The sequence below is a fragment of the Lagenorhynchus albirostris genome, chromosome 6, assembly GCF_949774975.1.
Source record: "Lagenorhynchus albirostris chromosome 6, mLagAlb1.1, whole genome shotgun sequence".
Lineage (NCBI taxonomy): Eukaryota > Metazoa > Chordata > Mammalia > Artiodactyla > Delphinidae > Lagenorhynchus > Lagenorhynchus albirostris.
In genome coordinates, this window is record NC_083100.1 from 32,667,670 (window position 1) to 32,683,486 (window position 15,817).

At 33.2% G+C, this 15,817-nt stretch overlaps 1 protein-coding gene across 1 annotated transcript in view; it reads right to left on the reverse strand.

Moving 5' to 3' along the window:
* The window catches only part of NBEAL1 (neurobeachin like 1), a 175,565-nt gene that overhangs the window by 88,683 nt on the left and 71,065 nt on the right, over window positions 1-15,817 (reverse strand). The window contains exons 15-23 of the mRNA XM_060152294.1: window positions 15,173-15,292; window positions 13,380-13,683; window positions 10,611-10,696; window positions 7,004-7,093; window positions 3,672-3,840; window positions 3,082-3,215; window positions 2,447-2,606; window positions 2,238-2,340; window positions 1,487-1,643 (exon numbers count right to left, since the gene is read on the reverse strand). Coding sequence (XP_060008277.1) covers window positions 1,487-1,643; window positions 2,238-2,340; window positions 2,447-2,606; window positions 3,082-3,215; window positions 3,672-3,840; window positions 7,004-7,093; window positions 10,611-10,696; window positions 13,380-13,683; window positions 15,173-15,292 — 1,323 coding nt within the window. The remainder of the gene's footprint in view (window positions 1-1,486; window positions 1,644-2,237; window positions 2,341-2,446; window positions 2,607-3,081; window positions 3,216-3,671; window positions 3,841-7,003; window positions 7,094-10,610; window positions 10,697-13,379; window positions 13,684-15,172; window positions 15,293-15,817) is intronic.

Here is a 15,817-nt window from a genome sequence, read left to right on the forward strand (position 1 = left end):
ACACAAACAACCACACTCATATATGGAAGCATAAATAAAGTCATAAACCACAAATAGTTATTTAAGTCCTCTATACCCTCATGTTCTAGCTTAACTGGATTATTTGATGTCTTCTGAACCCTCCTTGCCTTTCCTCCATTAGGCTTTTGGCTTATTCCATTTCCTTTTGTATATCCTCTCACTACTCACATTCACCCGCTGAACCATTCCTATCCTGCTTGGTCCATATGAAAAGCCATCTCTTCCATGAAGCCGTTCCTAGTCTCCTCAACATGTAACACTCTCCAGTGAAAACCTCATGGGACTTCATATTTCTCTTATAGATATTATCATACTCTTTTTTGCTTCATAATTATTTATAAACATTTCTTATCTATCCCTGCCTCCATTAGGCTAAAAATGATAATTCTTTCATCATTAAATACCTACAATATCTAGTATTACTCTATGTATATGTATAATAAAAGTATTCAATAAATAATTGTTTGACTAAATTGACCAAGAAAATATCATTGGCAATGAATCATAGCAGGTGACAATACAGCTATCATGAAATAAGATGATTATTCATTATTCTAAATATGAGAAGCTTTTGAAGTAGTTCAACCCTATAAGGAAATAGCCTAAGTTAACGCTTCTATATAATACCAATTATGAAGTTATAATAACCACTGAGTACACAATGCATATATCATGATAGAGGGCAAAATATTTGAGTCAACATAAATTAAGGATGCTCAGATTTGGTGTTGAGAGTGGTATACCGAAAGAGCACAGAAAGAGCAGTAAATACACATGGGTTATTTTTCCAGGTATATCAGCTGTGTAACTTTTTAAGTCACCTAATCTCTCTGAACATCTATTTCCAAATGTGCACATGGGAAGAGTAATTCCTGGTCTGTATATTTTGTATCCGTGGTCAAATTCTACCATGCATCAGAATCACCTGGAGGGCTTGATTTGGCCATATATTTGCATTTCTAAAAAATTCCCAGGTAAGTGGGTCCATACATTGAGAACCACTGTCTTAAAGGGTAGTTCTGAGGTAAAAATGAATAGTGTACATAGAAGTATTTAAAAATAGAAATACAGTTATAATTTACTCTTTATGCAAAATTTTTATGAACCTATGATATATTAAAATTCATGTTAGAAATCTGCCTAGTAACTTTGATAACAGTTAAATATACATCATGTGGCCTACGAAAACAGATTTCAGAATTGCCAGGACAAGTATTTCCACATACTGTTTTCTAGCTAATATTTTACTATTAGCTAGAAAATAAATGTTTTATTACACTGCCATTTATTTTATTAAACTTTCAGTTAGGAGATAAAATTTACCTCTTTAACTGCTTAATAATATTATATGTGACACTATAAACATTTTACTCTTAAAATGCTATATTACATGTAAGTTTAAAGGAAGATGATATAGCAACTTAATTATTAAAAAGTAATAACAGATTTATCCAGAGCATAATACCTGTTCTTCTTCATCGATAGCAGATATATAACCCATAATACTTTGTATCTCTTCATGAGTTCCGCCTTTGCACAGAAAATATTTAATTAGTCCATACAAAGAAGTCCTTATTGTTCGAATATCATCTAGAGACAGCTCACTATATTTACAATCACTCCTGAAAGAGAAAGTAAATGGGCAAGAATTGAAATTTTTATATTTTTGTACTTTTATATATAAAAGATTTCATAGTTTAAAAGAAGTTGTTTCCATGTAATTATTAGAATTCATAGAATCTTTGGCTTCTTTTTCTTTTTAAGGAAAACCTTTTGAAGTTAGGAGTTGCAATGACAAAGACATAAATAGTTAAAACAGCTTATATTTATGCAATACTAAGACAAAAATGGTTAAAACAGCTTATATTTATGCAATACTATGTAGCAAACACAGTTCTATGTGCTTTACACATTATTAATTCATTTAATTTAATCCTCAAAACAACCATAGGAAGTCATACAGTTTTATTATCTCCTTGTCACAAAGCAGAAAACTTTAGCACAGAAAAGGTGACTAAGTTGCCTATGGCTAGACAATTAATGAAACATAATATTCAAACCCAGTGTATGTGATCCACTGTTCATCATTTTAACCTCCACAACATCCTGGCTCTCTGAAGTTAAAGGTATTAGAACTGCTGGAAAATAAACAATCTAGATGTTCCAATCAAGTAACAGAAACAATATCAAACTGAGAAAGAGTAAGGATATCATACCCATAATAAATCCTAAGTGTATCTAGGAGAAACTGTACACCATACTTCTTTCGGAAAACTCTCCTGCTGTCCTTGATGATGGTGGAAAGATATTGTATGTGACCTAAAATAGAAAGTTCACTCTTCAATTATATACCTAAAATAAAGTCACATAAGTAGTAATACATTTCTAAAACAACTATAAAATTTATCCAACAGCCTGCTCTCACCAATTCGAAAGGGAAAATCGCCATGGTTCCAAATACGGAAGTCAAAGAGTAAATACTGATACATTTGCTGCAGGAGCTGCATATTTTTCTCTAATGATACCTGCTCAATAAGTAACTGAATTGCCATCAATACATTAACATCCATCAAGGTGCTTGGCACCTGAAATCCAAATAGAAGAGGGTTCTGTAAAGTTCAGTTTAAATAACTGTCATTAAGCTATAATTTGAAATGATTAATTCAGAACATCTACTAAATATAAAACGCTTGGTTAGAAAAATATAAACAATTTAAACATTATTTTTTCTGATGTAACTCTAGAACATATTCCTAAAATAGTGTCTTTAAATGATGAAATATCCCAAATACCAAAGTTAACACACAAGGTCCTTATATCAAAGATTATACACTGTTATGTAAGATATGTAGTTCTTGTATAAGGTGATTCAAGTTTTAAAAAGTGGCTTGTGAAATAAATTATATCCATTAATATAACTTAAGCTATAATAGTATAATTTAAAAAATATATTTAATAAAAAATATATATATATATTTATTTATTGGAAAGAAAAAAACCTCAACACTAACTGGTAATTACAATCATCAGTCACATCTAAATAATGTTAGACTAGCTCACCTTTTGAAGTAAGGCACCAAGAATGGCAACTCCATGGGAGTGAATAAGATTGTCCTGGTTAATAGGATGTCTTTGAATAAAGTGTTTCACAATCAAGATAAATGTTGCAATTAAATTTCTCTCTAGTCTTGACTCTGTGGAATTGTGAAGATGTCATTAATTATCATAATTATGCTAATCACTTTTGTATCACATGTTCTATATCATATGCATATTATAACAAACAAGGAATTTGGTTCAGGAATTTGCATCCAAAGGTCACTTGCAGAACATAAATATCAGAGAAATCAGTGACTGCATATTATATACTTATATGAACATGTAAATATTTTCTCTACCATAAATTTAACAATGTTGTCCGATTTCTGCTAACAGTACAAACTAAGGATAGTCAAGAGTATAATCAACATCTTAAGTGTTTTCACTGAAGTATTATGCACTTTCTGAACTCCATTAGTAAAATTAGGGATGGACTACTTCAGCTACAAATGGTTAAGTTTCTTCATCATGGTAGCAAGACATTTCAATCTATCTTTCAATTAATTCTCAAGTTTCTCAATGACTAGTTCACGTTAATTTCAGCTTAATACCTGATGCCTTTGTGGAGTTCAATACCACCGAATCTCCTTCTACAGGTGTTATCAGTTCAGGAACTGTGCTTTCATTCAATCCCTCAGGAATATGTCCTTCACCAAAGTGGCTGATTTGTTCCATTAGAGGAAAAAGTACATTTACTCCACCTATGCAGTTTATGCTGTCCTGAAAGAGGAAACTACAATTTTTTAATCTTATAAAACACAGGCAATTTTCTCATTTAATACCTACATAGCATGTATGAGGTTACAATTTGCTAAACCTTTAAGTAAAGTATATGATGGCCTAAGCTAAAGGAACCCTTGTACAGGTATATGCTTTAAAGAGCAGCCTCAAGGGTCACCAAAATCAATACTCAAGAGACAAGGCCAGACCATTTTAATACACCTTTGTTTTCCCAAGTTTACGAATTCCCAACATAGGCAATCTAAACATGACCCCATAAGTAGACTTCACAACGTAACACTAGTGATATAAGAGGTAACAACTGTCACAAGGCAATTAGTCACAACAAACAGGAGAACAAGTCATGAAAAAAAAGAATGTATTTGCAGTACAAATATGACTGACTCCTCTACTTTAAGTTTACAAAAAAGGTGGAGTGAGTGGCTTCAACTGAAGTTCAAAGTGACTGACTATTCTGGATAGCTTAACAAAATATATTCAGTATCTTAGACAAGTTACTAATTCCCCTAGCCTCAGTTTCTTCATCTGTAAGATGAGGATAATATTAATTCCCACTTTGTAAAGTTGTTACAAGGATGAGATAAGCTAATACATGAAAAGTGCTTAGTGCCTGACATACAATGGGTGTTATATAAGATTAGCTATTATTAACTGCTAAAATGTTCTGAACTGCCGTGTTTACATACCTTAAGTCCGTAAACCACCTCTTCATAGTCTTTGCCTGTTTTTCATATTGATTTTTAAAGGCTTTTTACAGTAAGTAAACTAGAATTTTGGATGGGAAGTGTTTTTTTCCCCAGTTGTCATGTCATTTAACTTTTTTTGGCTTTGATTTTGCTTCAGTATAAAAAAGCAATAGTCTTGTTCTTGATAATTCTGTTCCTTTTTGATTTCTACATATCTATACTCAAGGCAACAAAGACTGCTTTGATTTTCAAGTATAATGTATAACACAAATAATCAGCTTTCTCTATATAAGTAATCCATAAAACTATCCTTACAAAACCAATCTTATACATGACATCAAAAGTTAACTTACGAATTGGCAAACACATCATAAATCTTACTATGTAAACAGGTAAGAATAAGTGTCCTTATCTCAACTAAGGATTAATCTCCAAAATACATAAACAGATCATGCAGCTCAATATTAAAAAGACAAACAACCCAATCAAAAAATGGGCAGAAGACCTAAATAGACATTTCTCCAAAGAAGACATACAGATGGCCAAGAGGCACATGAAAAGCTACTCAACATCTCTAATTACTAGAGAAACACAAATCAAAACTGCAATGAGGTATTATCTCACACCAGTTAGAATGGGCATCATCAGAAAACCTACAAGCAACAAATGCCGGAGAGGGTGTGGAGAAAAGGGAACACTCTTGCACTGCTGATGGGAATGTAAATTGATACAGACATTACGGAGAACAGTATGGAGGGTCCTTAAAAAACTAAAAATAGAATTACCATATGACCCAGCAATCCCACTACTAGGCATATACCCAGAGAAAACCATAATTCAAAGAGACACATGCACCCCAATGTTCATTGCAGCACTATTTACAATAGCCAGGTCATGGAAGCAACCTAAATCCCCATCGACAGACGAATGGATAAAGAAGATGTGGTACATATACACAATGGAATATTACTCAGCCATAACAAGGAATGAAATTGGGTCTTCTGTAGAGATGTGGATGGATCTAGAGACTGTCATACAGAGTGAAGTAAGTCAGAAAAAGAGAAACAAATATCGTATATTAACGAATATATGTGGAATCTAGAAAAATGGTACAGATGAACTGGTTTGCAAGGCAGAAATAGAGACACAGATGTAGAGAACAAACGTATGGAAACCAAGGGGGAGAAAGCGGGTGGGGGGGGTATGTGGGGGTGGGTGGGATGAATTGGGAGATTGGGATTGACATATATACACTAACATGTAAAAAATAGATAACTAATATGAACATGCTGTATAAAAATAAATACAATAAAATTCAAATTGAAAAAACTTACAAATTGGCAAACAAGTCATAAATCTTACTATGCTAACAGGTAAGAATAGGTGTTCTTATCTCAAAGTCAAAGAGAAAAAAGCTTTATACCACATGAATAACATGAGATTAAAACAAACTTATGGATTCATTTTTACATAGAAGAATTATCCTAATGATTTCTGTTCATTGAAACAATAAGTATATTTTATTGGTATTAAATGACTAGAAGACAAAAGTTTTGTTGTTGTTGTTTTGCTGATTTATCAGCAAGTTCCAGTATAACTATATTTTATATTTATTTTTATTTTACTTAGGCTGTAATTTCTATTTAATATATCTTTTAAGGAAATCCTGTATTTTAGAAATAGGATATCTCTGACTTTCACATTAGCCCAAATAATCTTTACTAGTTTAATCACTCAGTCAACAATGTTATTATGTATCCCTGTGCCAGGCACTGGGGGAAAAAGCAGTGTTCCCTCCTTTGAAGTTCTTAAGGACTACTGGAGAATCAAGCAAGCAAACAGTTAACCATTCACCGTGATAAGTGAAATAATAGAAACTGCTATAGGTACTCCTGACAAGAATAGTTAACTCCATCTTGGGAAATAAGTAGAGGACTGTAAATAGAAGCAAAGACATTACATCCAGCTAAGACATAAATATGAGGCACATGAAAAAGGCAGACAAGATATAAAGGCTAGACGGGGTTATGAAGAAGAGGAAAAATTACTCATCTTTAACCTCAGAGAGGAAAGATCTAAGTTTGTTTAAAGCTGATGGACAGGAGACGAATGTGATATAGGAGAAAAGGGATAATCAAAGAAGTCTCTGAGGGGTTGAAATCTGTTACACAGTTTTAGGGATTAAATACCTTAAAAGTGGAGCTATTAACGAGGGCAGCATATTTTTCTTATGAAAACTGCTAAGCTCATGGCATAGTTTAAAAAGGTAATTACGTTACAAACAAATCAAATAGTCATTCAACTACTTATTTATTTATCCTTCAAACTGTGTATCTGCAAACATTTTAAACAGGACTTATTCAGATCAATCTGGTGGTGCTCAAAAGACAAAAGTTTTTAAAGGATCAGTACACTTAAATAAATAATACGTTGCCCATCGTTCATCATTAACTTACCTTAATGTCCCAGTTTACTACTTTGTTTCCTGTTAACCTTCCATGCAAACAATTAGTAGATAAATCAAGACAGATTGAATTTTTGCAGGCCTAAAAATAAAAGAAAAATATGGCAAACAGCTAAGAACAATGAAGACAAAACATAACTTTAACTATATATGGAACATTTCACCATAATTTTAAAAGGTATATAGCATAGTCAAGGATAAGATGCTTACAATATTAAGTTTAGTATTACTATTCTCTGATTGTCTTTTAAAAGAATCAGGGACTAGATTCTAATGCACTCACTCATCAAATGCAGGTCACTGCTGCTTGTCATCTGACAGATAAGGATTAGCTAGAACTTACCATTTACCAATCACATAGTTTAAAATTCCTTCTATTCTAAACCAATATATGCAAACAGATTTTTGACTTTTTAAAAAATTCAATGTTTTATTCCCGTTAGTACAGAAAATTATATCACAATACAAAAATCAAACCACAGGCACAAGACATTATTTTCCCTTATATTACTGACTGACAATTTTAGTTATATTCAAATTAAGAGCTTTGTCTGCAACTCTAGAAACTGTTAAAGTTATTTGTTAACTTCCATAAAGGTTTATAAACCAGGGAACCTCACATGTAACCTGTGAACTGGCAGATAATGAAACATTCTTGAATCTAATCCCCAGACCAAAAGAAAATAAAGAAACCTACAAATTTTAGCACAGATGATGTGGTTGTTGCTTTTCTCTTAAGGCAACTGAGAAACATTGATTTAATAAAGTAAATGTAAATTGAGTTTACATTTAACTCAATGTAAGCTGTATTAGTCTCGGAGACAGAAAAGTCTTTCTCCAATTACTACCTTAGTTTGGTACTATGTATCTATGACCTGTCCAAATACAGTAATCTCCCTATGGTATGACTGCCTCCAGTCTCTCTCTCCAATCCAACTTTGACACTGTAGCTCAAGACCTTTTTCTAAAATGCAAACCTGATCATATCACTCTTCTTAAAATCCTATCCATTGCCTACTATTTAGCCTGGCATAAGAGGTTTGCTATGATCTGGCCTCCACTTGGCCCTCTAACTTCATTTCTGGCCAACTGCTCCCACTCAGTGACCTATACCCAAATACACACAGAATCCAGATTTACATTCTATGCCTTTGTAGGTGTTGCTCACTGAACATCCCTCCCTTTACTCCGCCTTTTAAAACACAAATCAAACCATCTTTTCTATGATATTCTATCCTCCTGGAAGAACCAACCACTCTTCCTTTGTACCCACACTGTATTCTGTATATAATTCCAACATAAAAATATTGTATAGTGGTTAAGCATTAAACAGGTTAGGTATTAACTAGAATTATGAGGCTAGGCAAGTTACTTATCTTTCCTCAGCCTCAGACAACTAGAGCTTAGAAAAGATACAAAGAGTAGAACATAACCCTCCGAGCTTTTGTAAAGATTAAGTGAAACAGTACATGTGAAACATTTAGCATAGTGCTTAATACATTGTAAACACCGAATAAATGGTAGCTAAAAAATGCTTATAAAATTATATTGCACTTATTTTTTACACATTTATTTCACTTTAGACTGTAAGCTTCTTAAAACCAGAGGTTTTAACTTACTCATCTTTGTATCCTAAAAGTTCAGACAACTCTTGGCACAAAGAGAACACTCAAAAAATTTTAAATTGATGGTTAAACACCTCCTAAAAATAAGTACAAAGATGAAAAACTGTTGACTGTTAAAATTTCCTGGAGTAGCTTTTCCCAAACTACCACTTGTTAATAAGTGAAATGAAAATCAAAATGTGTTCTATGTTCAAATAACTGGTGAAAAAGTAGGATAAAACAAATGTGAACTAGTTTCTTTATAAGCAGAATTTTTCAAGTGTATAATCCATCTCCAAGAAGGATATACAGAATGCAACATTCCCTCAACGTTATTTAACCACAGAATTCTTGTATCATGATATGTTACCATTTTCAAGAAATGTTCCTCCAATAAACTGTTTTATTGTATATATTTGTCATATCGGGTTTTGTGACCAAAAATATCTATTTTAAATATTACAGAATTTTTACTTCCAAAAGTAAAAATTCAACCTTAATATTATTAAAATCAAAGTTACTTTGAAAAAAGGATATGCCAAAAAGACTCAGTTAGTCATCACATGTCTAGACATGTCACCGATTAGTGAGATTAAGTCCAATTATTTCCTATCCAGCTATACGGAATAGTTGTAATGAAAATAAGTATAAGAGATAGTCCCTGGAGGAAAAAAAGAAAGAGATAGTCCCTGCCAGGAAATAACTTAAAATCTAGTTTGGTAAACAAACATGTATATCCTTGGGAAAAAGTATTATAAAAACCAAACAAATAAAAAATAAGAGACTCAAGAGATATTATAACCAATGCAATGTTCAAATGGATCCAAGATTAAATTTTTAAAAGGCTCAACAAATATTTTGGGGAAAACTGGGAAAATTTGAACATGGGTTGTAAAGGACATGAATTATTGATCATTTTCTCAGGGAGGTTAATGATTATGTTGTAAAGTTTAGGAGTAAAGTGTCTTGATTGCTATGTTGATCTGCTTTCACAAATGATTTGAGATAGACAGATGAAGACCAAGTGCAGCAAAATGTTAGTAACTGGTGAATTTAGGTAAAGAGTATACAGGATTTCACTTTACCATTCTTTCAACTTCTCTCTAGGTTTGAAATTAATCAAAATTAAAAGTTAAGGGGAAATACCACCTGACAAGTAAATTTTATTAGGTTACACATAAACAAGTGTTCAAAGTAATAAATTATGACAATGTACTAGCTGGTTCAACTAGCAGGGGAAAGGTCTATGATGTATAATATCACACAACAGAAGCAACTTCTGGGTTAAAGTAACATTAAATATAATGAAGGCAATTAATATTGTTTATGCCACTTCTCCCTTTTCTTCCTCCCAGTTCTACCTTTGATCTTTCCCTCAGCCCTTGCTAACCTCAATTACTTTCACTAGATAAACGACTTTTCTTGAAGGAAAAAGGACTGGGCATGGTATGCGTATATGTAGCTTTTCTTCTCCTTCTGATGTAAACATTTCTTTTGTTTTCTTGTTAACCACATTTTAAAAATAAACAGGGAATTCCCTGGCAGTCCAGTGGTTAGAACTCTGCGCTCTCACTGCCGAGGGCCCAGGTTCATTCCCTGGTCAGGGAACTAAGATCCCACAAGCCGCGCAGCCAAAAAATTTAAAAAATAAACAAAGAAAAAGTTGAGCACAATTCTGTTTCAACTCTCCTTCCAAAAAAGAAGAATACATTTAAACAATTTCATTTACTGAAGTTGATTCATTAGTACAAATTCCCACTACAACCATTTCCATTCATACGACTGGGATGACATAATGATAACACTTGAACCACAGCTGAGAACTGCAGCTTAATTTTTACTGCTTCTCATCTTCTTTTGAAAATTAGTAATTTTTAACAGTAATTCAAGCCCCTTCTTCTCAATTACCCACTGAAATGACAAAAGGAATAAAAATGGAATTTTAGTTCACAGCATAGTTACAGCTAGATGGACAGTCCATGCATTTACTCTGACCTTTGCAGTGTAGTGAAGAAGGATGTTACCAGGCAGGTCAGCCATGTCAGACTCTTGAAATTTCCAAGGGCTTAAACAGTTTGGACCTGAAAATTATTTATACACACATACACACACAAATCATTGAATATATATGGCCTCCTCAGGTCTGTGTAATCAGAAAAAAAATTTTAATTAAGCTGTTTCAAGCTTCTTATATAACACAGTTAAAACACATTAGCCAAAATGTACTTTATTTTTATATCACATCCAATTCGTCTAACGCCTAGTAAAGTTCGGAGAGGGGGTAGATCAATCTCTACTACAGAAAGGAAATTTTATATAGCATTAAAAACTAATATAAAACATAACAAAGTTTATACATTTATCAAATGTAAAACAATTCAAATTTGTAAGATAAAACAGCAAAACAACCAATCAATAATGTGAATAGATATCACAGAAATGGAACAGCAAATGAGTAGGAAAAAACTCTTGACCTTACTAAAAAAAAAACAAAAACAAAACTACAAATTAAAGCAAGGTTCCATTTGACATCAAAAAATGGAGGAAACAGTATTTACCATTCCATCTTAATGAGGCTGTAGTGAGTTGGATATACTTATGTGTTACTGGTAGGCACTGTCAATTGTTATATCCGTTATGAAAACTGAGTAGGTAACATGTATTGAGATCTATAAAAATATTCACACCCTTTGAATATTCATCCTGGGAACTTATCATAAGCAAATCCATCAAAATACAAAAAAAAAAAAATTGGTACAATAGTTCATCGTATTTAATCTTTGAAGTTTATAACTATTAAAAATTATAAACAACCTAAGTAAATCATGCATTATGAATCTAATGAAATATTATGTAGCCATTAAAAATAATCATTATAATACATAACAAATAATTATTATTTATAAGAGTAGAATTTTAAGTAGGAAAATTGTAAGAGCAAAATCCAAACTATATAGCTATAATGACTACACTAAATGACTTATTATTAACTTGGAATTTATTTAGATTAAAGGTCAACTTCAAATACTTTGGTAAGTTTTAAAGTAACGACAAGGTTCTAATACAAACTTTTTAAGTGTGGACAGAGACATCCATCTCAAAACTCCATGTAATCTAAAAAAAGACATTCTGACAAATAATAAGCTAAGCTGCAGAGTTAATGTACATAACTACTTATAGGCTTAACTCCTGAATTTTGCAAATAGTTATGATCCAATAACAACCAGTGTGTATCTTTAAAATCAGAGCCAAGGGCTTCCCTGGTGGTGCAGTGGTTGAGAGTCCACCTGCCGATGCAGAGGACATGGGTTCGCGCCCCGGTCCGATCCCACATGCCGCGGAGCGGCTGGGCCCGTGAGCCATGGCCACTGAGCCCGCACGTCTGGAGCCTGTGCTCCACAACGGGAGAGGCCACAACAGTGAGAGGCCTGCGTACTGCAAAAAAAAACAACCAAAAAAAACCAAAAAAATAAAAATAAAATCAGAGCCAAATGAAAAAGTAAAAGCGAAAACAAAAACTTGTAATTTTATCCAAGAGCTCCTAATTCTAATGCCTTCATGAATTCTTCAGATATATTACTATATAAATTATAAAAATAACAAGTTTTGAATAAGACTCATATGACTCCAGAATCAGTTGTGTGACTTCTTATGAAGACAAACTTACACTTTGTTTCATCAATGTATTAAAATCTGTCAAAAGCACCAGCAGTATTATAGATTGAATTGTGTACTCGCCCACTCAAAATTCCTATGTTGAAGCTCTAACCCCCAGTGTGACTGTATTTGGAGATAGGGCCTGTAAGGGGTAATTAAGGCTAAATGATGTCATGAAAGTCGGGCCCTAATTCAATAGGGCCCCTTACAAGAAGAGGAAAAGACAGCAGAGATCTCTCTCTGCACATACACACAGAGAACATATTCCATGTGAGGACAGAGCAAGAAGGCAGCCATCTACAAGCCAGGAATAGAGGATTCACTAGAGACCAAGCCTGACGGAAACTTGATCTTGAATTCTAGCTTCCAGAATTCTGAGAAAATAGTGTTTAAGCTATCTGGTCTGTGGTATTTTGTTATAGCAGTCCTAATAGACTAACACAGGCAGTATTATGGATGATATTTGAAATATTTCTCAAAGTTTTGTTTTTTTATGCATATCAAAAAATGTATAGTATACTATAATTAATTATAATGTACTTGAAAGTTGTGAAGAGAGTAAATCTTAAATGTTATCATCACACACGTTAAAAAATGGTAATTATGTGAGGGTATGGAGGTGTTAACCAACTTTATTACAGTAATCATTTTGCAGGGTATACGTGTATCAAATCAGCACATTGCATACCTTAAACTTATGTATGTTATAATGTCAATATCTCAATAAAGCTAAGGGGAGTAAAAGTATGATGTGTGGTGGGCTTTTTCTTCCCTTTCAGTTCCAGTTAAAACAAATATAGTTGACCCTCGAACAACATGAGGTGAACTGTGTAGGTCCACTCATATGTGGATTGTTTTCAATAGTAAATAGACAGTACCACAATCTGCAGATGCAGAACCATGCATACAAAGGAACTGCATATATATGGAGGGTCGACATAAGTTATATGTGGATTTTTGACTTCATGAAGGGTTGGCACCCCTAACCCTAGAGTTGTTCAATGGCCAACTGTACATTCTTTAGATCAAATATATTCTTCAGAATATATTTAGGCAACAGAAAAAACTATTTCAGTTTAATTAGGCAGTATGATGGTACATGCTCACCTGCTAAATATAATGCCTTCACCTGAAGAGGCTGCAGTGCTTCATAGAAGATGATAACAGACCCCAGCTGACCCTCCAGAGATGTGGGACACCCCCATTCACTGTCTTGTGTTCCAGCTGATATCAATTTGGTAATCAACTTTGATTTTTCCATTGTTCCTCCCCAGGAAGCTGATGACAAAATTCCACCAAATGATGTTCGATGAGGGGTAATGGGAGAAGAAAAAGGTGGATCTGGGATTTGGGATGGTGGAGGAGTGGTGGTTCTTTGCCCAGCTGAACCAATGCAGCAAGAAATAAAAGGCTAAAAGTAAGAAACAAACAAATAAAATAAATTACACATTTTAATTAAATCTCTATCCTCATATTTAAAACAGTACATAAAATTAAGCAATACACTGAAAAACAAAGTTTTGTTTTTAGTGGATCATGCTGTGTGCATGTGTGTGTATACATAAGATATCATTACAGATGTTACATTTGGCCTATGGGATTTGGATGCATTACTTTTATAACTCACTTTACATCCTTCCGTAAAGTTTGAATTTTTAATGAGTGATTAAATTTTAATTTTAATGAGTATTTAGTAAATACTCATTTACTAAATTTAATTTACTCATTTAATTTTACACATTTAATTTTAATGAGTTTAATTTACTCATAATTTAATTTACTCATTTAATTGAGTATTTAGTAAAAGCTTTTTTACTTCACTATATTCTAAAGTAGAGAAAACCACCTTTCTCCCTTAAAATTTATAAGCAGAGAATTACACATCAGTATAATACTGCTAATTACAGATTATCCTGAAGTGATCATAGACATGAACAGCAACAAGAAATTACTGGAATCCTAGAGGGACTTGGAAAATAATCGAATCCATTCCATTATCTTCAGAAAAGGCCCTTTCAAAAATGTCCAAAAATTCTCAAAGAACTTTCACACTAATGTTGCTTAAGAATCACCTCAGTAAATAAATTCTATCTTATCCCTAACTACAATGTAAATATTTAAGGTTTCTTCATTATTGTTTTAAAATCAATGAAAAATTCGATGATGGAAAAAGAGTGCATCTAAATATCTGGTATACCTGGAGAGCTTTATTAAATGATCCTTTGTCCTGCTCTATTCAATTTCTTTGGCTTTCCTGTTATGAGTCTATTCTTCTAAGACTTTAATTACATTTGTTTCTTCCTTGAATTGTTTTTTTTTATTATATGTTGTCTGACTTCATCTAATGACGACAGGCTAACAGAATTAAATATTAACTTACTATATCTTAGTATGCAGAAAACACTAAGACTTACAGGCACATATTTAGAATAAACAGAAGCTTATACATTAAACTGAAAAATTTTTCAAGAGTTTGCAATCAACTGGTCCCATAAAGAGTAGGTTAGGGACTTCCCTGGTGGTCCAGTGGTAAAGAATCCACCCTACAATGCAGGGAGTGCGGGTTCGATCCCTGCTCAGGGAACTGAGATCCCACAAGCCATGGGGCAACTAAGCCCGCGCGCCTCAATGAGAGAGCCCGCGTGTCACAAGCTATAGAGCCCACACGCCCTGGAGCCCACGTGCCCTGTCGCCCACGCGCATCACAACTAGAGAGAGAAAACCCACACACCACAACTAGAGAGAACCCGTGTGCCTAAGGAAAGATCCTGTATGCCTCAACAAAGATCCCATGTGCTGCAACTAAGACCTGACACGACCACCCCGCAAAAAAAGGAAAATAAATAAATAATAAAATAAATATTTATTAAAAAAAAAAAGAGTAGGTTAGATGTGCTTACTTCATTCGTGGCAGGAAATCTCAGAGGGGCAGAGACCTTCTGCTGTCCATTGTCATAGATATATACAAGGCTCTGACCAAAGGGCCTTTTTCCAGGCATGTGAACAATGGTTATGTTGTGCTGGTAAAGTAAAACATATATTTAAAAAGTAAAAATTACATTAAGTCTTTGCAATAACAAATGTTTTCAGAGTATTACTATATAACTAGTTTGTGTGAAAGGTAGAACAGTAAGTTTAAGCATAATTAAACGCTGATTAAAATGATGCTGTTAAAGTAACAATTTTGCCTGTAGTACTATAAAAGAGCTTCTGACTATTCTAGAAAATCTACACACAATTGTAACATAGTACCTTTTCTGCATTTTCCAAGTCTATGAGTGTTCTTTAGAATTAATGTTTCTAATGAGAAGCATTTTATTTTTTAAGAAAAGCAACAGAAATGCATTGTTTTTTAATAATTTCTGCTCTCATTTTAAATTGTAATTCAAAATCAAATTTGATTCTAGAAAACTTGAAAGAAATATAACATTTCAATCTAACTTTTTTAGCAGAAAAATGATTACCGCTGAGATTATGATAAATGGTATTAACTCCTTTATAGGTAAACTTCAACATGAATAGAACTTTAACATAAAATTAATCAA